Source organism: Malania oleifera, chromosome 9 (assembly GCF_029873635.1).
Source record: "Malania oleifera isolate guangnan ecotype guangnan chromosome 9, ASM2987363v1, whole genome shotgun sequence".
Classification (NCBI taxonomy): domain Eukaryota; kingdom Viridiplantae; phylum Streptophyta; class Magnoliopsida; order Santalales; family Ximeniaceae; genus Malania; species Malania oleifera.
Window position 1 is genome coordinate 7,877,336 of NC_080425.1, and position 25,508 is coordinate 7,902,843.

The following is a 25,508-nucleotide window of genomic DNA, read 5'->3' on the forward strand; positions in this document are numbered from 1 at the left end:
ATTCAATTATCGAAGTCCTAAGGGCAAAATGGGAATAACGGTTGGATTCTGACGTGGCGTCCCTCCAGGGTGACCCCCCGGCAGCGCCAAAAATATCGACGTGGCAGGTGACCTGGACTCCTTCCCTCACAATAAAAAAAATTCCAGCAGATGGGAAACGCCAGGTGTAACCGTCAACCAAGACCCAACAACTGCACCCAACGGAATAATATAAGTCGAAATTCAAGTCAGAGTAAAACAAAGTAAATGAAAAGAAAAAGGAAAGAAAAAGAAAAAACCAAACCATTTTACTCTCTCTCTCTCTCTCCCCAGTTTCTCACTCCCCAAACAGCCAACCAAGTCGTCTTTCCTTTCCTTTTCCTCCCTCGCTTCACCACACCGGCCCAAAACAAAACACGCAAACAAATTTCTATTTGTTTTTGTTTTTAAAAACAACTCTCTCTCTCTCTCTCTCTCTCTCTCGCTCTCTCTCTCTCCCACTCTGAAAACACTTCCTGAAAGCAGGAAAACACTTTCTTCTTCTTCTGCTGCTCTCTTTCTCGTCGCCGGGAAACAGCTCTTTCCCTCTTCCCCCCCCCCTCTCTCTCTCTCATCCAATGTGATGGGAGGCGGATTCTCGCAGCTCGTCTCGTGCTTCAAGGATCCGACCGGAGCGACCCACCAGCCCGACCCAGTCTTCGCCGCCGGCGAGGCGCTTGACGAAGCCCTAGGCCACTCGTTCTGCTACGTCCGCTCCTCCGCGCGTTTCCCCTCCCCCACTGCCTCCGGCCGGTTCCTCTCGCCGACCCAGTCCCTCCGGTTCGACGACCCGGAGCTCCGGCCCCGGCCCGGGTTGCCGGAAACCGGGTTCAAGGCCATCTCGGGTGCTTCCGTGAGCGCCAACACTTCAACTCCCAGAACTGTCCTCCAGCTCGATGGTATTTACGACGATGCCACTGACGGCGTGAAGAGCAGTATCGTCAATGGCTTCGAGAGTACGTCGTCGTTTAGTGCCCTCCCTCTGCAGCCGGTTCCGAGAGGCGGCGAACCGTCCGGCCCGATGGAGAGGGGTTTCTTCATGTCCGGTCCGATCGAGCGGGGGGCATTGTCTGGGCCGTTGGATGGGACCGCGGAGCCGAGTGAGGGGAGAGTGCCGTTCTCGGCTCCGCTGGGTGGCACTTTTGTGAAAAAGAGGAGGAAGAAGGGCATTTCGGGGATCCGGAAGGCGTTTTACCGGAACTTCTCGGAGAAGAAGCGGCCGTGGGTAGTGCCAGTGAGATATTTCGGCGGGCGGAAGGAGATGTCGGCGCCCGGAGACGGCGGCGAGTCGGAGGTGAAGAGTGAGAGTAATGTTCAGTGGGCTTTGGGGAAGGCCGGCGAGGATCGGGTTCATGTGGTCGTATCGGAAGAGCAAGGGTGGTTGTTTGTTGGGATTTATGACGGATTTAACGGCCCCGATGCGCCGGAGTTCTTGATGGGCAATCTCTACCGCGCTGTGTTCAATGAGCTTGAGGGATTGTTTTGGGATGTTGATGAAGCTGATACAGAAGTTTTGAGACCTGAGGTTAGGGATGTGACCTCAGAAAATGTAGTGGTTTTAGAGGAATCAAACCCGCCACAAGTAGCGGAGGACTGTTCGGCTGGAGAGGCTGGAAGTGTTGGGGAAATTTTGAAGAAGATTGGAAACGATCCGAATGCCCAACCCCTCGATCGTCCTGGTAAGCGAGTCACATTTCATCCGGAAGAGGCTCAAACTAGACGGAAGCGTCTCTGGGAATATCTTGCTGAGGATGATCCAGAAGATGGGCTTGATCTTTCGGGTTCTGATCGTTTTGCCTTTTCTGTTGATGATGCTCTCAGTGTGAGCAATGCTGGTTCTGCAGTGAGCAGAAGGTGGCTTTTGTTGTCCAAATTGAAACATGGTCTATCTAAGCATAGGGAGAGTCATGGAAGAAAGTTATTTCCATGGAAATTTGGGTTAGATGACAAGGAGAAAATTGAAATTGATAGTAGGGAGGAGGAGAGAACTTCTGGGAGTTGCAGGAAACGGAAGGTGGGTCCTGTTGATCATGAGTTGGTTTTGAGAGCATTGTCGCGTGCTCTTGAAGTAACTGAGTTTGCATATTTGGATATGACAGATAAGTTTATAGATACGAATCCTGAGCTTGCATTGATGGGTTCGTGTTTGTTGGTTGCGCTTATGAGAGATGAGGATGTTTATGTGATGAATGTGGGTGATAGTCGAGCTATAGTGGCACAGTATGAGCCACAGGAGTTAAATTCTAGGACGGAGTCAAATGGACAGGGGGATGTAGGTTCAAGCACGGAGGGTATAGTTGAGGAGTCCACTGCTCCTGGTGAAAATGTGAGTAAGGTGGTACGTGAGGTGCCTGCCCAGGCAGTGAAGTTGACAGCCTTGCAGCTGTCCACTGATCACAGCACAAGCATTGAAGAGGTAGGACTTCATTTCCAATTGCTATTATTTTTGTTCATTGTTCATTGTTCATTGTTCATTGTATTATCATGCATTGGAAGCCTGTTTGGACATTATGGATATAAGAATATGCTGCATAGAGATCTGGTATCATTTTTTTAACCTTCTGTATTTATGTGCACTGCGGAAGATTAACTAATTTTTAGCTTGGACAATTTTGACTTGGTGCATATGCTGACTAATATGTGTCTGACATCTTGTTTTTCCTTAAACCCAGGATTTTTTAGAACCAGTTGAATATAGCAATTTCAATAACTTACACATTTATCTTTTTAACTGCTCACTTGTTCTTCTGAAGCTGTTAAACTCAATTATCCATAGCATAGAGTAGAGACAAAAGGATGTGATAACATGATTTCAAGACCTTACAATGAGGCATAGGTCAAGGTGCAAATTTTCATGATTTTTCTATCAACAGGCATGCTATCCCTATGCCAGTTAGGGTTGGGAATGGCTGAGTGAGATAATTCGTGGTCAGGACTTGCTGCTTCTTGGGCACTGATCGCACGCTAATCTACTTTCCTCAAATGAAGGGATAATGTGATTCTCATATTCATTGGTGAATTTTAGGGTTGTAGCTGATCCTCAAATATTCATTTCTGTACATTGCCTTTACCAAAGTATATAGTCAATGCTCAAGGATGGGCCAAATGGCATGATGATTTTAACTCATCTATAATGTTGTTTTCATTCCTAATTCTTTTTATTGAAGGTTTACGCATGTCAAATCTATCTGTGGATGCTTCTTTTTCTTGCACTTCATATGCAGTAGGTCTAGTCGAACAACCAGATCTTTAGTTGTTAGGTGACATCCCTTTGGAGCGTTCTCATGGCCAGTTCATAATAGTCCACCTACTTATGATGAAGTAATATTGTCTCCCTTAATCTTTCTTCGTCCTACCTGTGTCTTGAATTTCATGGAATTATTTTACCTTGAGCCTAGTAGGTTGTCCTAGACATTTGCCCTGCTGCCTCAATAGGTTTATCCTCTTGGGTAAATGGAGTCATGACATCTTGACATGGTGCTTGAGCTGTCCTAATCTGTCATTTTCTGCATGCTTTAACATCTAGCTGAAACAGATAATATGTTGATGTATCTTCTTTAATCTATACCTTGTAGAATGCCCCCTTTGATCATCAAACAGCTTCATAAAATTACCTGTGCCTTGGGTTGACCATCTGGGGAACTAAGGTGAACTGGGAGGCCTGTTTTGTAAAGTCTCTCAACCCATTGATGCCATGGAGGTTCCTATTGCTGGCAGAGTCCATTTTTACACCAAAGGGAAAAAATTGTTGCTTTACAGTAAAGCTATTTAGCATTTGATGCTGTTTTAAGAGTTAGATGTGACAAAACTTCCCTTTCTTAGCTTCTTGTCATTTTCATCTCCCCTTCTAAAATACAGTTAGGAAGATGTGGGGAAGCTTCCTGGTAAGCTGCCCCGCTAATTGTATTTTCCAGGTTTTGTACTTAATTTGATTGTTTTGTTGATGGTTATGCCTTTAATGTATGTGTTAAGCCTTTGGAGATGGTTCTATTTGTCTGTTGTCTGACTTGATGTCAGCTGTTGATGATTAGATCATTTCTGAAGGATTGTGGAGAAGGAATAGATTCATCATCTGATGTGACAGCTTTTGATACATTCAAGTTTGACAAATTTTTTTTTTTTTTTCATATTGTTGAATTATAGAATGATTTTGTCTTTTTAATCCTCACAGTAGTTCAACAACATTTTCTGTACTTGTGGATGCAATCAGATCTTCATAGATAGTTAGCTCTTATGAGCATTAGCTGAAATCCAGCTTTGCTTTTTATGGCTACAAGTACACTCTAGGCTTTTTTACTACTATCTGCAATAAAAGCATTCATGCAGGTTTGGCCTCAGCCATGGATTTTGACCTTTTATGGCATTTTTCATGGTAAACTCTTTGCTGTAGATCAGAATTAGCCTTTGCTTCAAGTCTGATACTTTTGCTGCTTTATACTCATCAGCAGGTGGGTTCATTCCTATAATTTTGTGTCTTTTGTTCAAATGAATATGAAATCAGACTTGTCTGGACTTGTACCTTTATATCTAGTTCAGCCCATTGTTTCCATCAAACACCTAATTATGATCTTTGTCTAGGAATCATGAGAGGTGAAAGATTTTACACTCTTTAAACCTGATATGGATATGACCTTCGGGACCAGGGTGCAAGTCCTGGGAATGCTCTTCCAGCTTCTCTTGTTCTTTTTGAAGTTGAGACTAATGTGGTGGTTGTAACAACATAACTGCTAAGAATAGTCTATGAAAGATTTAGAAGAATAAATTTACTAAATAAGTTCTAACATGGGTAGCTTGGCCTGCTAAGTTATATGAAGGATTGGGAGGAAGATAGAGGGTAAATGTGGCTCTATACTTAAAGAGGTGATATAAATGGGGAAATAGAGCTTTTGGAGTAACCTCTCCCACCAAAGATTATTTTTGAACTTCATTTGAAATGTACAATGCCACTTGTAACTTGCGAAATGGAAGACAAGCTTGGGTTTGTATTCAGCTAGCTGTGAAACTTTAAGACCATCTTCCTCTCACAAGCTTTGTTCCCAGTAGCTGTTGATGGTATTGGATGATGCAATGTGATTCAAATAATTGGACTTTCTGCATGTTACTGTGATGCAGGTATGTTGGCCCTTCCCCAAGTCCCCACATTTTGTGTTGCTTGACTTCAGGGGCTTGTGCGGTGCGTAACCATTTGGTCAATTGAATGGAGATCAGCTCTCAAATCAAGTCATATATAAAGGTGTCCAGGTAGTTGACTGTGGTCAAATATGTTGAGAAATGAATGCTGGAAAGCCATTTCCATGATTCTAACCATGGACCATATTGAAAGGGAATATGCTGTCCCCAAATTTAGCCCCATATTAAAAAACAGAGGAATCTCTTAAGTGGTCATTGAATGCCTTCCTATGGAAAGTTTGAAGCTTAATGCGTGATGATGTTTCAGTTTGAAATTTTATTATAATTTTCAAATATTTTGACCAAGTGGTGGATAACCTTGCATTCTTTGCCTATGATATCCAAACTTTGGGGAGTAAGGATTCTAAGGTAAGATATCCCTAAAAAAATTTGTGTAAATTGTCTAGAATATGATAAATTTGTCTTCTCATATCTACCAACACTAGATTATTCTAAACTTTTAATGGATGTACCATCTAGGGTGGCATAGAGAAAAAAAGAATGATTAAATATTATTTCATGGAAATTGAGGCTATGATCCTGGAGAAAGATAAAAGATCAAAAGGCAGTTCTCATTACCCTCGAGTGATATGTCATAATATTATAAGCAAGCATAGAAGAAGAAAAATCAAAGTTTAAATAAAAAGTAAATTTATGGATTTGAAGAGAGAAGACTATAAGGTTTCCTATTCTTACATAATATATTATCAACCTCTTCAGCTGTTAAAATTTTTCTAAGCAAAGGGAATGAATAAAATTGATGCTTAATATTGTGCCCAGAGAAAAGAAAAGTGATTCGTAAGACATTATACTTATATTTAGATTACAAACAAGTTTTACAAATACCCTTTCCATTTATTTTTAACATTCCTCCCTGAATAGCTTGAGCACGTCATTTTTAAAAAATATTTTTCTTACATAATGATGCTAGTGCTTAGAAAAAAAACAGAATTGGTTGAAGAAGAATGAGAGAAGATTTAAATATGACTCAAATTGTGCCATTCTAGGAATCTAGGTGTTCAATGTGAAAAATGACCTTGCTGAATTTTGTTGTCTATGATGTCTTGAGTTTGTGGTGTGCATTGGGACTTGGGTAATGTTAATTTTGGTATTCTACAATATTATATGGAAGAAAATGATTTCTATATACTTCCTTTGTCAAATTTGATGGAAATTGTTTGGAGACTCTGCCATTGAATGCAACTTTACTTAAGCTTTGACAAGGTTTTAGAGTTTGGCATATAGTTTTTGAACCATTTAAAAATTTCAAGATACTTTGATTGGAGCTACTTTTATTTTTGTTCTCTCTCTTATCTCTCTCTCTCTCTCTCTCTCTCTCTCTCTACCACTCAGGGAAAAAAAAGGCACACCCCACTGCATCTGCATGCATAGACAGAGTGTGTGTTTGTGTGAGTGGGCGAGAGAGGGAGATCGAGAGAGAGTTTTGGATAATTGTGTACTAAGGTTTGATTTTAGTGCACAACGCACACCTTCTGCTTGGGGGCAGGATAAACTAAATAGACTTCTTGATATTTTGGAAAGCTTTTTGTTTGTGGAAATTATGATGTTGTAATCTTCATTCACCTTTTATGATAATCAATCTTCATTCAACTCATATGGGAAAATTGCACAATTCTCATGTTTTATTATCTTTATATATGCCTGTGCATACATTTTGGATGAGTTTTATTCCTTACTGAAGTTTTTTTGTTATCTGCTTGTGTAGATAAAATCTCTGAGGATTTCAGACCTGGGAATTCTTTTCCCTTTCTGTAAGCCTTGTCATAGAATGTTGAGTGGATGAATGGTATAACTCTGAAAGATAAATTAAGGAATGAACACAATTGTAGTAGGTTTTGCACCGCACCTGTAGAAGATAAGGGAAGGGTGGTTAAATGGTTTAGGTACTTGCAATGTAGGCCAAATTTTGCACCAATGATGAGGAGTAAGCTAGTTATTGTTGGTGGGAATAGGAGGGGGAAGAGTAGACCTAGAACAAGACCAAGATAGTAAGGTTCAACAGCATTCCAACTATCAGAGGATACTACCCTATATTGTGCAGTATGAAGGAAGAGATTTCATTTAGCCCACCCCATCTTGTAGAGCCAAGGCTTGGTTGTTGTTTGTTTTTTTGTTTGTCAGCATTGTGATAGTGAAGGAAGAGAAAATCTACCCCGTGAATCATGTTGGTCAGCCGTGTTTCTTTTTGATAGGTGTTTAAGTTTTCAGTGGGTAGCTTATTAATGTCATCGACTTCTATTTTTTGCTGCCTGGAGATGTGTTCACCAAAGCAGCAGATATCTTTTAATCTTTTTTACATCTCATTCCCACTGACCATTGTGTTTAGATCTTTTTTACTTAGCCTTGTTTTAGTTATCGTGTCAATCATTTGCTGAACTTGAGACTCTTGGATGGTTAAGTTCTACTTCAGGTTGAAATTAAATATTATACTAATGTGGCTTTGCTGCAATGCTTCATTCAAGGCATTAAAATCTGAAGATTTGATTTCATGTTATCGATTATAAATCCATTTCCAGATGGTTATTGCTCTATTATTAATGATTTATATTAAAATTTCTCTTAATATCTTGTCTTTTAGCCCATGTCTGTTGCTTAATAATGATGATTGCATAACCCTTGTTGTGATTTCTTTTCTTGTGATTATTTAATGCATATTATCTTAGATTTGCTAGTGATTGTCTATTTGCTTAAATTCTGCAGGAAATCATAAGAATCAAGAAAGAACATCCAGATGATAGCCAGTGTATTGTTAATGATAGGGTGAAAGGTCGTCTTAAAGTCACACGAGCATTTGGAGCTGGATTTCTCAAGCAGGTCTGTTTTTTTATTATACTTAGATGTATTATTACTTCAAGGTTCCCTCCATTCCCAGTCCTCAAAGGGGAAAAAAGAAAAAAAAAAGTTTGTTGTGGTGGTGGTGCCAGTGCAGTTTGTATATGCTTATTTTATTGATGATACAACAAAATTCTTTTCCTGTTTTATCCCTGCAGAATTTTTTGGATTTGTTATGACTACTGGCATCCAGATTGGCACTGATGAGTTGCATTACTGTCATATCCTGATGTTGTTGTGCATCAAATTCAGTACTTTGTGTCATGCTCTGAAACTATTGCATTTTGTATTTTTTTTTGGTTTTGGGGAGGGGGGGGGGGGGGAGTGGTGGTTAATTATAAAGTTGTTTCTATTTTGTAAATAATTGGAAGAATTGAGAGAGATACAAAATGAAAATTGTTCAATGCTCAAAGATCGAGTCTGACAATTAAATCATGTTTGCCTCCGAAAATTAGTTTGAGTTAAGGGACATTAGCAAGTTTAGACAACAAGATTAATAATAACATAAAGTTGCAAAATCTCTGAATTTTTGTTTATTGTTTCAGTAAGAAACAATGCTATTTATTATTGTTTGCACTGAAGCATTTGTGCTAAACACCAGGCACCATTGAGATAAATTGCATTTTGTGCCTGCGTGTGTATGTGTTGGAAGAGTTGAAAAATGATTAAGATATAACGAAGGCCACAGAAGAACTGCAAAAGAGGTCCGAAGACTCCGAACATTCCAGATAGTATAGTTGTGTTTCTGAAGTGAAAATTTATTTTCAAAATTGAAGTAAAAACTGTTGAAAAATAAGGTGATACCTAGAAAGAAGTTGCCATGTGCACTAGATGAAGACTTTTCAATGATTCACTCTTTCCTTTTTTGTCTCTTTGATGTAATGAGTATGCCAAATGTGTTTTCATCAGGAATATGGAGATTGAAATGATATTTTGATCTGCATGTTGGTGCAGCCAAAGTGGAATGATTCGTTACTGGAAATGTTTCGGAATGAGTATATTGGTACTGCACCATACATATCCTGTTCACCATCACTTCGTCACCATAAACTTTGTCTGAGAGATCAGTTTTTAATCCTCTCGTCTGATGGCTTATATCAATATTTGAGTAATGAGGAAGTGGTTGCTCATGTTGAGAGTTTCATGGAGAAGTTTCCAGATGGGGACCCAGCGCAACACTTGATAGAGGAGCTCCTTTTCCGTGCTGCCAAGAAAGCTGGTAATTTTGAGTTTTTTATTCATTTAGCTATACATCTATTCCCTTTCTCATATATAAATGACTTGAAGAGGCACATCTGATTTAATCTGTCAAGTTATACACTTGGTTTAGTTTGTAGGATGGTCATGTCACTGTAAGAATTTGATGCTAGGTATCAGTCTATGTTGTCAAATTTAGACAGGAAGCAAATTGTACTTATCTGCCTTTTTTGATCTTACATATCTGGTATTATCCGTTATTGGTCTGCTACTGGTTGTAAAAGTCATGAAATCTTCTACCTTCTGTTCCCTTCTTTGTTTAATGTTTGCCTTCATGGTTTATCTATATATTCAGTTGTTCATCACATCAAGCAATTGAATTAAACTATTAAGTTTCTCATAATGCTGGTCTTTGATATGAATCTGCAGTGCCATTGATATAGCGCTATCCCACCTTCCGCCTTTGTGCATTCTCATCTCTATTTCATGACCTATCATTTTGATTTGTCTTAGATACTTGACATCATCTCAGCCATGTCCAATTTTTAACCCCGTTGCAGCTTTGGTCAGCACTCCTGCATTTCGATAACATTTTTATCACAATAACTTACATTGCCTTGCCCACAACATTGAATCCAAATGGCTTCTCATTTTTTAGTGTCCATAGTGACATTTGTCTCAATTCATTGAACTTCTTCATTGTGGTCTTGAGAATAGAGTCAACGCCGCTTCAGAGGAAATTTATTGGAGGCTGTATTAATCATGGACTTCTAGCCTAAATAAGGGCAGAATTTATTGTGTTTTGATTTAATTTGATATTAATTATGAAAAAAATGTTGAATTTTTGAAAATTTATTTATAGTGCAGTTGGGAATGTGTATTTAGATATTGTGATTTTAAATTGAGGTCTTAAATACAAACTAAAGTGTTATGGTCATATTTTGAGGTTGGCATTTGAATTCAGGTGAAAATCAAGGTGAATTTTGAAAGCCCAAATACATGCATTTGATTTTGCTTCCATGCCCATGTATCTCCCCAACTCATACCCTCAACACCATTTCAACCCTTCCCCTTGTCTTTTTAGTTTTCGTTCCAGTCAACTGCATCACTTTGTTCTAATTATCTGCAATGGAAGCCAACAATATCAATCTTTGAATTTCATCAACATGATGTGAGTACCGGTTGAATTTCATATTCATGATCATTCAATTCATTCATTTGCCTTCACCAACACCATTAGAACTATCTTCAGAAGGGATGATGACATGCTTCAGTGATTTGCTTGGCCACCAAAAATGTTGGGAGCTCAGAGCATGGAAAAGGTGATGATTTTTATATGCTATGAATTGGCCTTGGCAATGGTGCTGGCTGTGGCGCTTTCTTTTTCTTTTTCTTTTTTTTGGTGGGGAGGGGGGGATGGAGATTTAGAATGAGACAAATAAGACCAATGGTTTGTTTCTATTTAAACTTTTTTGGTCCCTTGTGGCAGTTTTAGGTCCTTTACGTAAATCTGAATTCCTCATGGCTCTGGTTGGAGTTCTTGTAGATAATTTGTAGGAACTTACCAAAGAGATTCTATTGCTTTTTGCCTAAAGCTAGATTCCTGTTAAAAAATGCAGCAAAAAGCTTCTATTGATTAAAAAAGGTGGAACTTTTTCTGAAATAGATGCGAGATGGTGTGAAAATTGATTCAATAAATTGAGAATCTTGATCAAATTCTAATCATAGGATACTTCGCTTTTGTATATTAAGAATAAAAATTCAAATTTATAGCTTTTTAAAATGTTTAAACAATTAATTTTAAAATGCATACTTTTTGAAATCCTTGTGCCTTAAATTTACTCAAATGATGAATTTATAAATGCATGTATTTCAACAACAACAACAACAACAAAACCAAGCCTTAAGTCCCACTAGGTGGGGTTGACTGTATGAATCCTTTTTCACGAATTTATGCAATCATGGGCCATTTCTTTTGACAGATTTAGGGATATTAACTCCTTACTCACTATCTCCTCCCAAGTTATTTTAGGTCCTACCCCTACCCCTTCTACTGTCCCCCACAGTAACTAACTCACTTTTCCTCACTAGTGCATTATGTGGTCTATGTTGCAAGTGTCCCATACGATCTGAGTTGTCCCTTCCTTATCTTATCTTCTATAGGAGTTATATCTAACTTACCGCAAATATGTTCATTCCTTAATTTATCTTTCAATGTTATACCACTCATCCATTTAAGCATTCTTATCTTGGAAACTTTTACTTTTTGGGTATTATGTTTCTTTGTCGCCTAACATTCCGATCCATATAGCATAGCTGGTCTTCTAGCTGTCTAATAAAACTTCCCTTTCAATTTTAAGGGTATTCTATGATCACAGAGCACACTTGAAACACTTATCTATTTTACCTAACCTGCTTTAACTCTATGCATTACATCATCTTCAATTTCTCCCTCAACTTGCATAATAGATCCAAGGTATCAAAATCTACAAGTGCTATTTATTTCTTCATCATCAAGTTTAACTTTGTCTCCAATATTCCTCCTTTCATTACTAAAATTACATTTCATATATTCTGTCTTATTTCTACTAATCCAAAAGCCTCTGGATTCCAAAGTTTCTCTCCATAATTCTAACTCAGTTTCTACTCCGTCCCTAGTTTCATCAATTAATACAATATCATCTGCAAACAACATACACCATGGAACCTCCTTTTGAATACTCTTAGTCAATTAGTTCATCACTAAAGTAAAAAGATAAGGACTCAAAGCAGATCTTTGATGTACACCTATGGTGATAGGAAATTCTTTAGTTTCTCCTTCTATAGTCCTTACACTAGTCATTACTCCATCGTACATATCCTTAATGACACCAGTATACCTACTACATTCACCTTTTTTTTCTAAAACCCACCATAGAACTTCCCTAGGTATTCTATCATATGCTTTCTCAAGGTAAATATATATCATGTGCAAGTCCCTCTTCTTTTCCCTAAACTTTTAAGTATGTGCATTTAAATTACTTATCTCAGATACAAAGGTAGTATGATCAGATTAGGGTTTATAGGAAATCAAGGAAACTAACAAGCTTGTGAATGGACCTCTCTTCCTCTCATGAAACAACCCTATCATTCTCACATGAACTCGATCATGGCTGTGCCATCAGTAGATGTTAAGGCATTTGGTGCAGATCGAAAGTTATCCTTCAATCTGAGTTTGGAGTAGGGGGAGACCCCTTTCTTGTGTGTGCTTGAGGACCACGTCTCTCGAAATTGGTGGGTTAAACTCTTGAAGGAGATTGTTGATGGCTTGTCAACTTTGGTTTGGCTAGAAAGGGGATCTAGAAACGTTCATAAGGGAAACCCTCACTGCTGGATGACGATTAGGTGGATGAAGGTGCGGTCCGTGCGGAAGTCTTTGGAGCTAGGGCTGAGGGGGAAAGTGAATAACTTTTCAGCATTTAGTCCTGGAGGTGTAAATGGAATTGGATGGAAAAGCTTTGCAAATGAGTTTTGCGAGTTGTGAAGGAGTTTCATCATGATCCTAAAGGGTCAGAAGTAGCAAGTTCTTTAGCTCCCAGGTCGTGGAGTCAGGTGGTGTTGGAAGGGAGGTTAGGCGAAGGCTGTGTAGTCTATATAAAATTAGAAAACTGTGGGGGAGATTTGCATTTGAAGCAACCTGAAGTGACAGCTCTGGATAACATTGCTGCTCGACTGGAGGAGAGCATCTAGAAGGTGAAAGTGTAGAGGGTTCTGGTGTTCGCTATGAGTGTCATAGAGATGGCTAGGGTTGCAATTGTGGAAGATGAAGGTACGAAGGTTGTGCTGGGACGTCTAGTTCTCGTCTTGGATTTGGGCCAGGTATGTGAGAAAGCTAGTGCTTCTTTCTTAACAAATTTGGGCCATATAATAGAACAGGTCCAATGTTTAAATAATAATTCTATGGCTCTTTCTTTGGTTTCAAAAATAGGTCCTCCTCAACACGGGATTTCATAGTTGGGTTTTGTTTCTAAGAAGGCCCATTGCAAGGCCCCATGTTTGACCCTATCATTGAAGAGGTTCACTTCCCTGGTCAAAATTCACAGAAGCCTGACAAGGGGGAGGTTGGTATTCAGATAGTTAACGAAATCATATACCGTCTCCAATTCTTCAAGACAAACATAGAGAGGATCAACATTGAGTGTGTACTTAGGATGATTTTTAGCTTGGTTTTCAAATCAGTTTAAAAAAAAAAATGATTATAACAAAAGTGTTAGATCGGTTGTTGATTTTGGTTTTGCCAAGGAGATTTGTATATCCTGGAGTAATAGTAAAAAAGAAGTTGGTTTAGGTGCAAAACCCGATGGTTTAGGTTTAATTTTGAAAAATCTAAGGGTCCTAAGGTGTACGGAAGGCTACTCTGATGGGCACGGAAATGAGGAAATTATATGAAGCTAGAGAGCATTCTGGTGAGATAAGGCCAAAGGAGAGATTCTAAAGGTCAATTGAGTATCTTGGAAGATCCACTTGCTAAGAAGAAAGATATAGGGAGTAACGGAAGTAGCAAAGGAGGCTTAGAAATGGGGAGATTTTTCAGATAATGATAGTTGGTAAAGCTTGATATACATTGTTGGCCCACAACCTAACAACTTAAGCTTTTAGATGAAGTGGTTCTCAAACATGGTATTAGAGCTGGTTACGAGGAGGTCTTGGGTTCTAGTCTTGTTGCGTGCTTTTAATGTAAGTTTTTCAAAAAAAATTATTGTGTTCCCAATATGGGTGTTGCTCATTGTTTGTTTCTCTCCATGTTCTATTGGGCTGCACTTGCGGGGGAGTGTTAAGGCTTGATATAAATTGTTGGCCTACAACCTAGTAGCTGAAGCTTTTAGGTAAAGTGGTAATTTAACAATAGTGATGACATATGTTAGTTTGATTGTGATGGGAGTTTGCTGCTGGATGAGATTCGGAAACAATATGGATATGTTTTTGATTCCTTTGATTATCTCAGGGCCATATCATATGTTCAACCAGCCCCGTTGGAAGGATTGGAGGGGGTTTCTATTTTTGAAAATAATGGTTTGGATAATAAAATGCGGTGCAATGATGGAATTTTACCTACACCAGTGGAAGTGATTTCTAGGAAGGATTTAGAAGCCCAAGAGATAATGGATAAATTGGATTTAAAAATGTGTGATGCTAGAGGGACAGAAGTGCACTTTGTTGGGGGTAAGTACAAATCGAAGAAGGGTCAGAGGGATGTGAATTACAATGGAAAGGGATTAAAAGGGGTTTCCTAGTTTAATTGTTCATTTTGTTTATTGTTTATTTTGAGGGGTTAGGTTTGAGTCGTTGATTGCTTTAGTTATCAGTAAACTTACTAGGAAATATCCAAAATGAGGTTATTATATGGTGTATGTTGTTTATAGATCATATTGTCTTGAATTGACGAAACTAGAGGTGTAATAGAATCTAAGTTGGAATTATGGAGAGAAGATTTAGAATCTAGAGGTTTTTAAGCTAAGTAGAAGACAAACTACATAAAATATAATTTTAGTCAGTTTAGGAGGAATATTGGACAAACTATTGAACATGGTGGTCAAGAAATTTTTGGCATTAGTAGATTTTGGTCCTTTGATCTATTTTGCTAGTTGAAAGAGAAATTGAAGGTGTATTACATAGAGTTCAGGTTGGCTAAAATGGAGAAGTACTTCAACAGTGTCGTGTGATTGTAGAATACTCTTAAAATTAGAAGTAATATTTATAATTGGCTATAAGACCAGAAGTGCTTCATGGATTAGAATGTCAACAAAGAAGCAACATATACAAATGGTGAAGTTATGAAATTGACTAGGTGGATGACTGGTTTAACTCTAAAAGATAATATAAGTAATGAACACATTAGTAGTAAGTTAGGCATAATAATTATATGAGGAGAAGGCAGTTAACACAGTTTGGGCACTTGCAATGTAGGCCAAATAATGTATCAATGGGGAGGAATTAGTAGTTGTTGGAGAGGAAGACCAAAACTAACTTGGACTGAGATAGTTTGTAAGGACTTGACAGCATTCTGACTTTCGGAGGATATTACCCTAGATCACGTGGAGTGGTGGAAGAGGATTCATGTAGCTAACACCACCTATTGGGAGTCTTGAGGCTTGGTTATTTGGTGCTGGAATCCTAAATTTTAAACAAGCACCCCCACCCACTCCTCCATCCCCTGTCTCACCCCCAAAAAGAAAAGGTGCCAGGCCCAAAAGGGTTCTCTTTAATTTCCTTGATTTTCTTCTTTGCTACATTTGAATTGTTTGCAATTGGGCATGATTCTCTAGAATCTAGCTACATCATAGATATTGTTATTGAAAATACCAAGTTCAACACATTTTTTTCAAAATTATGTGTGAATTAAGCTCTCCTTTTCTTTTTTTGGTTAACTTGTGTATTTAGGAATTTTTTTTTGCCAGTGCTGATGTTTTTGGTGTTGAAGCCTTCATCTCGGCACTTGGCTTGTTTACACTGATGAGGAATGCTTGGAGCAATTGCTCCATGCTGTCTCATACACTTAATGACGGGGCTTTTTTGGCTAGCCATAATTAATGAAAGGAAATTGAAAAAGCAAAAAGTAGCATTGACAATCCAAGACTGCCTGAAGTAGCTGACACATTATGGTTGAATAAGATAGCCAAGTGGCCCAATCATAGGGAATTTGTATAAAGAAACTGCATGGAACAGCTGTTGCTAGCACCCCTCTTACACTGATAGCTAACCCTGTTTGAAGATGGATCTGACTCTGACTCTTATCTTCCAAATTCTAGATATGTTTGTAAGTTGATCGTTTTATTTTTTCTATATCCGCATATTTGCCTCCTTTTGAGTTTGTTCCATGTTATGGTGGTTGTTGGCAAACTTATCTGCTTAATATACCCAATAATTTGTCTGTCAAGGCAATTGCACTCTAGCTGTAATAGATGAATTTGTGGTTTCATGTTTGTCTGGTGCCTCAAGGACTCAGTGAATGGTGAACGACTTATAGCTCTGTTAATTGAATCAGTTAGCACTAACTTGTATGTCATTGGTTTCAGTCATTAGAATCATGTCTGGCTATTACTATGCTGCCAATAGCATTTTGCTGAATATATTGAATATATATTTTTTTTCTGCCCTACCACGTGAAACACATTTATAAAATGAAATTTGTATAGTAGTCTTGATAACAACCCAAAATATCTTCAATGGAAGATTTGCTTTGGTGTTCTTTCTATGGTGTATAGATACTTTAAATTAGGTTGACCTTTTGTATGCTGATTCATCATTCATGTCAAATGTCCATATTCTTGAAAATAATAATAATAATAATAATAATAATAATAATAATAATCATCATCATCATCATCATTTTTATACTAATGAGATTAATATGAATCATTTTTTTTTTTCTCATGTGCGGCTACCTTTATACTATTTATTCATTTGAGCTGGTGTATGCTTTTAACGGATGCTTTTCCAAATTGCTTGCATTTTATTTTTCAATTGTGCTTATTCTTGAAAATAATAATAATAATAATAATAATAATCATCATCATCATCATCATTTTTATACTGATGAGATTAATATGAATCATTTTTTTTTTTCTCATGTGCGGCTACCTTTATACTATTTATTCATTTGAGCTGGTGTATGCTTTTAACGGATGCTTTTCCAAATTGCTTGCATTTTATTTTTCAATTGTGCTTATTCTAAACCTTGTTTTCTTTGCTTATATAGGAATGGATTTCCATGAACTGCTGGACATCCCTCAAGGAGATCGTAGAAAATACCATGATGATGTTACTGTCATGGTGATATCACTTGAAGGAAGAATATGGAAGTCATCAGGCAAATACCTCTGAAACATTCATCTGCATAAGTAATTCCTCTATATACAGGTGATGCAGCAGTTTTGGCCCTCAAGCAGAGGTAATGTGCAGGCATCTGAGCAGTTCCAATGCCGACACTTCTTTTTGGGTCCTGTAAGGCTTTTCTCATTTCACGCCATAATCGTACAGTTGGAAAGGGAAACCCCATGTGATAGTGGTAAAGATTAATCTTACTAGATAAACATCAAGACTCTGTGGATATCTCGAGAAAATTGGGTGGGGGAAAATGAGAATTTGCAGATGGGGTTGAAAAATGCATTCTAGGCAAAAGGATCCTTTTTCTTTTTTCTTTTTTTTTTTTAAGTTAAATTTCTGTTTTTGTCCCTTTTTAGGATTTTGCATAGGTGGAGGCTCATTTCATTCGTTGGTGTCTTTCTTCCTTTGTTTTTCATAGCCACAAAAATTATGTTTGTAATTTGGTGGGTGGGGGGTTTTAGATTTTAGTTGCTGAACTAGAGCATTCCCTTCTCAAGGGTATTGAGCTTCTGTAATTTTGAAGGTGGATTCCACCAATGCGGTTTTATTAAGAAGATGAAAATTCATATCCAGATCAACTTGTAGAATACAAGCTCATTCCTTGTACATACTGGTGGCTGCAGAGCAAGGAAAGCTGCCATGCCCAATGGCACCACAAAAGAGTACCTTTGCTGCAAGAATCATTTTGATAGTACACTCATTTCATGTATAAATTTTTGAATATCAAGATGAGGTTTGAATGTGAAAATTTTGAATTCAGAGTGCAGACAGTTCTACCTATATGTGTTTATTTGCAGAGGAAGCTGTGTCCAGAATTGCTAACTAAGCAACAAAGGGGTTTGTGGCTGCAGGGAAAATGGAAACCGGGGACTATTCCAAAGGATTCCAGTCCAGTTTAGATTGGGCAACTCCCCTGCCTGCAATTTTGAGTCAATAAAATATGGAGGAACCAAAACGGTTTTTTTGGGTTTTAAGTGAGAAATGAAGTAAAATATATAATAAATGATCGAATTTTAATTCTATGCAGCACTAATATTTATTTTTAATTTTTTAATCATATTAAGCTATATTTATTTATTTTAAATACTATTCAATTCTCCGAGAGAACAAAATGCGAAATATATTTCTTTCTTATTTCTGAACAGAATTCTTGTTCCAAAAACATAGCCTAAATCTTCTAGATTTTGGATTTGAAGGAATCAAGATTAAAATTTTCCCGGCTCTCAGCTAGTGTTGAATATATGTTTTTTTATCCTCCCAGGAAATTGAACCAGGAAGCCCTCCACTTAGAGCAATAGAAAATCTTGGAGTTTTGGCGCCCCCTCAGACAATTAAGAAAAGCTAGGAAGCTTAAAAAAATGTTTAATAGAAACTCCAATCTAACTGGGTCATAAGGTTTTGAAATATCAATAACTAAATCTTCAATTCTTGATTTGTAGAGACGAGATTAAAACAAAATAGCTAGAATAACCCTCAGGCCCTGGAGCTGTCAATGAAAAAACAGCAAATTTTGTCTCAGCAGTGTTAACTACAGCTTCAAGGATGTCTGTAATTATCTGGAATTGCAAAATCTGCCTAACATCAGAAGTTGAGCATCATTTTTCATTTGAATATTTCTTGACAATGTATTCCAGGAAACCAGTGGACTCCTGCTTTAACATTGTAAGATGCTAGATTTCTAGCCAGAAGAGAAGTCAACAAGTTTACAGTATTACTAGATCTGTTTGGCCTCACAACTTGATGAAAATAACCATTGTGCTATATGAAATAATGCTCAAGGAATAAAGATGTTTTACTCAAAATAATATTTTCAATTTATGAACAAGATATATATGATAAGCACATAAAGATTTAAATTCTATAAAACATTTTCTCCAAAAGTATTTATCAACCAATAAATGGGAGAAACTCAAAGATTTACCCTCAAAATGATTTTAAAAAAAATATGAGTTTAGGTGAGAGCAAATGCACTTTGATAAAATAAAAGTCCAATCAAAATGAATACATTCTTTGTAATGATTTTCAAAAGGTAACAAAGAGTATTGGGAAAGTATAAAATTTACCCTATAAAAGATTTTGTAATAAAAACATGTTTCAGGAGAACTTTGATTAGGATAAAAATTAGAGAGAAAATGAGCTAATCAAAGTTATTAATTTGAGTTATGAAAGGGGTATATATAGACTGAGGGAAATTTTTGACCGTTGGAGACACGCTGGAAATTATTAAAAATGCTTAATTAATTTTTAACCCTAATTATCCCAGTTAAAAATGAGCAACCCGAGAGTTTCGGGCGTCTGACTTGAAGTTCGGTCGCCCGAACTGACACAAGAGAAAAAGCGAGTTTTTGATGTTTGAGTATTTGAAAATATGTTCAGGTAGCTGAACCGAAGGCGATTTCAAAAGACCGCTATTCGGTCGCCAGGTCTAAAGTTCAGTTGCTCGAGGTGAATTTGAACGTGAAGTTCGGGCGTCCGGGGAAGGTGAAAAGTGACCGCATAAAGGTTTGGTCGCCCGAGGACGCTCAGTTCAATTTGGTTCGGTTGCCTAAACCAAGTCAAACTTATTGACCAATCAACTATTTGGTCGACCGAGATGTTTTCAACACACAGTATCCATAAGATTTGCATTACTTTTAGAAATCTTTAATTTCTAAAGAAAGGGAGAATGGTATTATAATCAAAATTTCTCAAGGATGCTTAAGACCTTCTCTTGAGTCTCCAATTTTTTTTCGCATAGATGAAAGAACTACAATATTTGCTATCATCTGCCTATGAGATAAAACAGGCAATGGACTGATCATTTACAATGAACCGGAAGTCACCTGGTTCCTCCACAATTCCAAAATTCTGTCCTTCTCAAATTCATGTCAGTTATGCAAAATATTCCATCTAAGGAATTTAGTAGTTAACAGTATCGGAAAGATTTGAGATCTTAATCTAGTCTCATGAGATGAGGATTCATCAACTTCTAGTGCACTCAAAATTTCTTTATGCTTAATAGGGTGTCATTAAACCCTCTTATATCCCACAGACCAAAATTGATAAGCCAGCAATAGAATTGGTATTACTGAAAACAGCATTATTGTACCAAGGGACTTCCTACAGAGATACTTTTTCCTTGCCCAGCTGGCCAAGTAATTCTTTTATTACTTCAGATACTCTTGTTGCAGCTGCTCTATGTTGAACTTTGTAAAGCCTAATTGCGTTCGATCTGGATGATGATCCAACTTTTCTTTAATGAGAGATTTCTATTTTAAGGCTTAGTCCATGGAGTAAAGAATTGGGCCGTAGGCCCTAGTCGTACTTGTGGGGGTCCCGGGGCAACGCTCCCGGGAAAATTTTTTGGGCCCGTTTTGTAACCCATTCGGAACCCTATGCGCAGCATATAAAACGATTGTTTTTTGGGTGATTGGATGAAGCCTTACACTTCGCGAGAGAGCGAGAGAGAGTATTGTACCGCTACACTTTCTATATTTTCTTTCTGATAATAGTGAAATCCCTACAACTCCGTGGACGTAAGCAAAAGTGCCTAACTATGTAAATATTGTCTTGTGCGTGTAATTGATTTTTTTTTTGGCGTGTATTCTTTTCCTATTTTGTTTCTAGAGGTTTCGGAAATTTGTTGTTAATTCCCAACACTCTAGACCTTTTAGGAGAAAAATAATGAATATCAATATTCTCCTCATCAGTGGAGACATCATATCGTTTGATTCTGTAACAGCTACTGCCAGCGGATTATTACTTGGATGAGATCCAGAGGGGCAATTTGAAGATCCCAACTGAGTGTAGTGTGCTGAATGGAGAGGCTTCAGATGACCTTTTCTTCACATGACTTGATCTGATGTCCGGATTTATAAAACCCATGTGCAGTCTAACGTGCTCTTTTGCCCAGAATATTCTGATAGCTATGGCATTGTTGTCTCCTTTTCTTTTCCAAACGGAATGAAGCATATTTAGCCAAGTCCAGCTATTCAATCCGCCAATACATTTCATTGAGCCACAGCCGCTATTTGCACAGATTGTTGGCAGCAAGAGTACATGTCCTTGTTGGCTTCTGATAATGTAACTGCTAATTGATCTGGGGCCTTGCTCACAACATCCATCAAAACACCCAGTTTACAGAGCAGCCAAACAGAAAAGAACAATAATAAGAAGCATATTGAAAGCATTGTAAAAATTTGACGTCAAATATAAGTTGAATTCACCAGTATTAACATTACAAGCAATGATAGATGATACACTTTTAATCTTTTTTATGCTTTAACAGTAGCAGATGCATGGCTTGATTGCAACCATGACACAATGTCAGCCCGAGTTGCCACAAAGCAACCTACATTCTCTTCACTCTGCCTAAACGGTGCAGCCAGCTTCTTCACGTGTGAGGCAAAGGCATTGGCCATTCCTTGAGAGAATTTATGAGTTCCTGCACCAGTGTGAGCAGAAAACAATGCTGGCAATGCCTCTTGGCGCTCAACAATTTTTGTCAAACTCTCCATCCACTCTTCCAATGCAGTGTAAGCTGCGCCCACCGATAGTGATCGAACATTGAGACGCCACTCCTCTGCAGTCTTGTAATGTAAACGTGGGTACAACCCATACAGAATTCCCAAATAAAGCAGGTCATGGGCTCTCTGATTGAGATTCCTATTTCTACATATGTCAATCAAACAGTTACAGAAGGGCCTTCGAACTTCAACTGCAGCTTCATTAAGTATGCCTTTGAACTCTTCTTTAATAATTTCAATGCTGCCTGCCTCTTCTTCCAGCAATTTGATGAAGGCAACCAATTTTGGGTTAGCTTGCTGTAAACAAGTTAGAACTTTGTCTGCCTTCTCAACATCATCACATAAGGCGACAACAGAGAGCAAGCACCCACACAGCTTATCATCAGGCTCTATCCCTCTTTCAATAGACAAGCCAAAAACCTTAACTAAATCATCAATTCTCTTAGCCCTCCCCAGGCACTGAATCAAACATGTGCATCCCATAATATTAAGCTGAAGACCCTTTTCTGACATTTCCTCGAACAGTTCCATTGCCCTATCCACCTTGCCCCCACTCCCATACACATTGAGCATACCAGTGTAGCTCCAACTATTTGGCCTGCAATGCTCTGAATGCTTCATGTCCTGAAAGAGCTTCTCAGCCTCCTCTTCCAATCCAATATCCGCACACATACTCAACAGTGTATTATACAGAATTAAGTCCATTGGCCACCTTTTCAACCTCATTAGCTCCCAAAGCTCCAAAGCATCTCGAGCCCACCTTGCCTTGCCATAAATTTTAACAAGCGCTGTTAGTGTTCGTTCATTTGGGGTGATGCCTGAATCAATCATTTCTTCAAACAGAGTGCGTGCCAAACCAGGATTTCCAGCCTTACCCATTGCTTCTAGCAATGTGTTGTACACAACCAAATTAGGCTGCACCTCTAGGGACTTCATCTCTTGCAGAACAAATCTAATGCCGTCATCATCCCCAGCTTCACCAAACATCTTCCCCAGTACAGAAAATGCAATAGGGTCAGGCTTCCACCCACTAGCTCTTCCTCTCTCATACAAAGTCATCGCCTCCTCAACCTTCCCCAGCTTCCCATAAACATCTAAAATAGCAGAGTAGGTCACCTCATCAGGCATCAACCCTGTTTTGTACATCCCCTCAAACCACTCCACAGCCTTATCAAAAAGGTTGCACCTATTGGCACAGGTAATAATTGTGGAGTAAGTAATGTTGTCAAGGTCAATGTCATTGCTAATCATCTCATTGGCAAGCTCCTCAATAAGCTGAAACTGCCTCCCGTACCTCAAAGACTTCATTGTGACATTGTAGAAGACGGTTTCCATGGGAAATAAATTCTGGGTCTTCACCCATTTGAAGAAAAGGTGGGTCTTTTGCCATGGCTTCAAGCTGTTGAGTATCAAAAGTGCGTTCTCCCTTGTGGGCGGGTGAGGGATCTGTTCAAGAACAGCCATGAAAGCAGCTTTAGAGCTGCCGCACTCATTGAGCTGCTGGGCAAAGAGCTTGAGGTCTCTAAACTGAGGACCGTAAGAGTGAGGAGAACGTTTATGGCGGTGGAGAGACAGAACAGAGCGTCTGGGCTTGGTGGGATTGACCCAAGTAGACTTCGGCTTAGATGGAAGATGGGTTTGGGTTACTTTGTCTTTCTGCTTTGTTGGGGTGTCAGAGAGGATGGTCGTGAATATAGGCTTGAGCTGGTCAGCGAGGGATGAACAGCTCTGTTGATGGGGTTTATCTACTTGTGCCAAATCTGGGGAATTCTTGGTGGAGTTGCAGAAAATGGTGAATCTTCTGGTGGGCAATCTTACTGGTGAGGTGAACGAAACAGGAATCTTGTTAGTGTCTGAAAGGGGAGGTATAGTCGGATGCTTATTCATACCTGTAGAGAGTGCAGCAGCCATTGCACACGCAGAGAGAGAGAGAGAGGGGGTGCTGTAAGGGGAAAACAAACAATTCTATGTGGGATATTTCGGTGACATTATCTGAATCAGTAGCGAAACCTAAAGTTGGAGCGTCCCACATCGCTTAAGGAGGACCTCTCCTCGCACTACATATACGTCCGTTTAACTCTAATATTTCGTGTTCGTAGAAAGGAGAGACGGTTGGCATCTCCCCTGACAGGGACGGGAACGGCTCTCGGGCTTTCCTGTTAGCACATATGGTTTAGGCTACCCGCTCTGAGCGGATCTTACCCAAAATTTTTGCTTATTTTTTTGTTCTGAAAATTTATTTCCTAACTAAAATTCGATATCATCTCTACTCGCCTTCACCGGATCCTACCCAAAATTTTTCCCTTCTTTCCATTGGATTTTACCCAATTTTTTTTTTCATTTTTTTAAAAAAATTTTCCCTTCTTTCTACAATTTTGTGTTCGTAGAAAGGAGAGACGGTTGGCATCTCCCTTGACAGGGATGGGAACGGCTTTCGGGCTTACCATTTTAACACATGCGGTTAAGGCTACCCGCTTTCAGCGGATCTTACCCAAAATTTTTGCTTATTTTTTTGTTCTGAAAATTTATTTCCTAACTAAAATTCGATATCATCTCTACTCACCTTCACCGGATCCTACCCAAAATTTTTCCCTTCTTTCCATTGGATTTTACCCAATTTTTTTTTTCATTTTTTTTAAAAAATTTTCCCTTCTTTCTACAATTTCGTGTTCGTAGAAAGGAGAGACGGTTGGCATCTCCCTTGACAGGGATGGGAACGGCTTTCGGGCTTACCTGTTAACACATGCGGTTAAGGCTACCCGCTTTCAGCGGATCTTACCCAAATTTTTGCTATTTTTTTTTTTTTCTGAAAATTTATTTCCTAACTAAAATTCGATATCATCTCTACTTGCCTTCACTGGATCCTACCCAAAATTTTTCCCTTCTTTCCATTGGATTTTACCCAAATTTTTTTTTTCATTTTTTCTAAAAATTTATTTTCTAACTAAAATTTGATATCATCCGACATTGATTAGAGAATAAATCTTACAGAACTACATATATCTCTACTCAGACGTAAAGCCTCTATGTTCGTAGAAAGGAGAGATGGTTGGCATCTCCTTGACAGAGATGGGAATAGCCTTCGAGGTAAAGTGTTGCCCATATATATGGTTAAAGCTACCCGCTTCGGTTTATTTGAAAAATAAGAAAAAATGAAAAAAAAAATTGGGTAAAATATGCAAAATAGGGAAAAAAAAATTGGATAAGATCCACAAAAAGCGGAGAGTCTTAACCGTATGTATCGATAACAGGTAAGCTCGAAAGTTGTTCCTGTCTCTGTTAGGGGAGATGCCAACTGTCTTTCCTTTCTACAAGCATAGAAGCTCTATGGTTGAGTAGAGATATATATAGTTCTATAAGATTTCTTCTATAATTGATGTGGGACGACACCAAATTTTAGTTAGGAAATAAATTTTAATTCAACAGCTCAAGTCATACTTGAGAAAAATATTTTAAATACCAATTTTATTAAATCAACCCAACTTTGCTTTAAAAATAAAAGATTTGAGCCTAGAACTTTGGATTCATTGTTGGACTGAAAATACAAAACAATTGGATCAACTATAATTCAAGTGAGACATTGAAAATGATCAAAATTTTAGGAAACAAATTAAAATCAAATTATTTAAACCAGTTCACACAAATTTGGACAGTAAATAAGATATAAAAATTAATTTAAAATTGACATGGACATTACTGAATTTATAACTTTAGAGGGACAAAATGAAATTAGCCGATTATAATATGTGCAAAACTTATATGAAACTCTTTTCACATGTATATTTTCATATCTATTAAAATAATTTGTTGTTTTTAAGTTTGATTTTTCAAGTGCTTTGAGTTATTCAAATATAAACAAATTCAAATTTAAAACTTAAAATTCATATTTTAAAAATGTAT

The 25,508-nt window shown here is 38.1% G+C and overlaps 2 protein-coding genes, 4 non-coding genes and 1 pseudogene across 7 annotated transcripts; 5 read left to right on the forward strand and 2 right to left on the reverse strand.

The window, feature by feature from the left end:
* Positions 1 to 250: 250 nt before the first annotated feature.
* On the forward strand, positions 251 to 17,869 carry LOC131164675 (protein phosphatase 2C 29). 2 transcript variants are annotated; one of them, XM_058122051.1, is made up of 4 exons: positions 251 to 2,434; positions 7,909 to 8,022; positions 8,995 to 9,259; positions 16,976 to 17,869. In XM_058122051.1, exons 1-4 carry the CDS (start codon positions 602 to 604, stop codon positions 17,098 to 17,100), a joined length of 2,337 nt encoding a protein of 778 aa, XP_057978034.1. In that variant the 5' UTR covers positions 251 to 601; the 3' UTR covers positions 17,101 to 17,869. The 2 variants fall into 2 exon arrangements, with proteins under 2 accessions (XP_057978034.1, XP_057978035.1); XM_058122052.1 differs by lacking the exon at positions 16,976 to 17,869 and having other exon boundaries at positions 8,950 to 9,212.
* Positions 17,870 to 21,262: 3,393 nt separating this feature from the next.
* LOC131164583 (pentatricopeptide repeat-containing protein At5g46580, chloroplastic) lies at positions 21,263 to 23,630 on the reverse strand. The gene has a single exon (XM_058121877.1). It carries the CDS (start codon positions 23,517 to 23,519, stop codon positions 21,357 to 21,359), a length of 2,163 nt encoding a protein of 720 aa, XP_057977860.1. The 5' UTR covers positions 23,520 to 23,630; the 3' UTR covers positions 21,263 to 21,356.
* Positions 23,631 to 23,697: 67 nt separating this feature from the next.
* LOC131165157 (U6atac minor spliceosomal RNA) lies at positions 23,698 to 23,821 on the forward strand. The gene has a single exon (XR_009139478.1). It is a non-coding gene; the product is annotated as a U6atac minor spliceosomal RNA (small nuclear RNA).
* Positions 23,822 to 23,985: 164 nt separating this feature from the next.
* Positions 23,986 to 24,110, forward strand: LOC131165155 (U6atac minor spliceosomal RNA). The gene has a single exon (XR_009139476.1). It is a non-coding gene; the product is annotated as a U6atac minor spliceosomal RNA (small nuclear RNA).
* Positions 24,111 to 24,274: 164 nt separating this feature from the next.
* Positions 24,275 to 24,398, forward strand: LOC131165156 (U6atac minor spliceosomal RNA). Its single transcript, XR_009139477.1, has one exon. It is a non-coding gene; the product is annotated as a U6atac minor spliceosomal RNA (small nuclear RNA).
* A 236-nt stretch (positions 24,399 to 24,634) lies between these two features.
* On the forward strand, positions 24,635 to 24,745 carry LOC131165159 (U6atac minor spliceosomal RNA; annotated as a pseudogene).
* A 53-nt stretch (positions 24,746 to 24,798) lies between these two features.
* Positions 24,799 to 24,926, reverse strand: LOC131165158 (U6atac minor spliceosomal RNA). Its single transcript, XR_009139479.1, has one exon. It is a non-coding gene; the product is annotated as a U6atac minor spliceosomal RNA (small nuclear RNA).
* Positions 24,927 to 25,508: the final 582 nt, after the last annotated feature.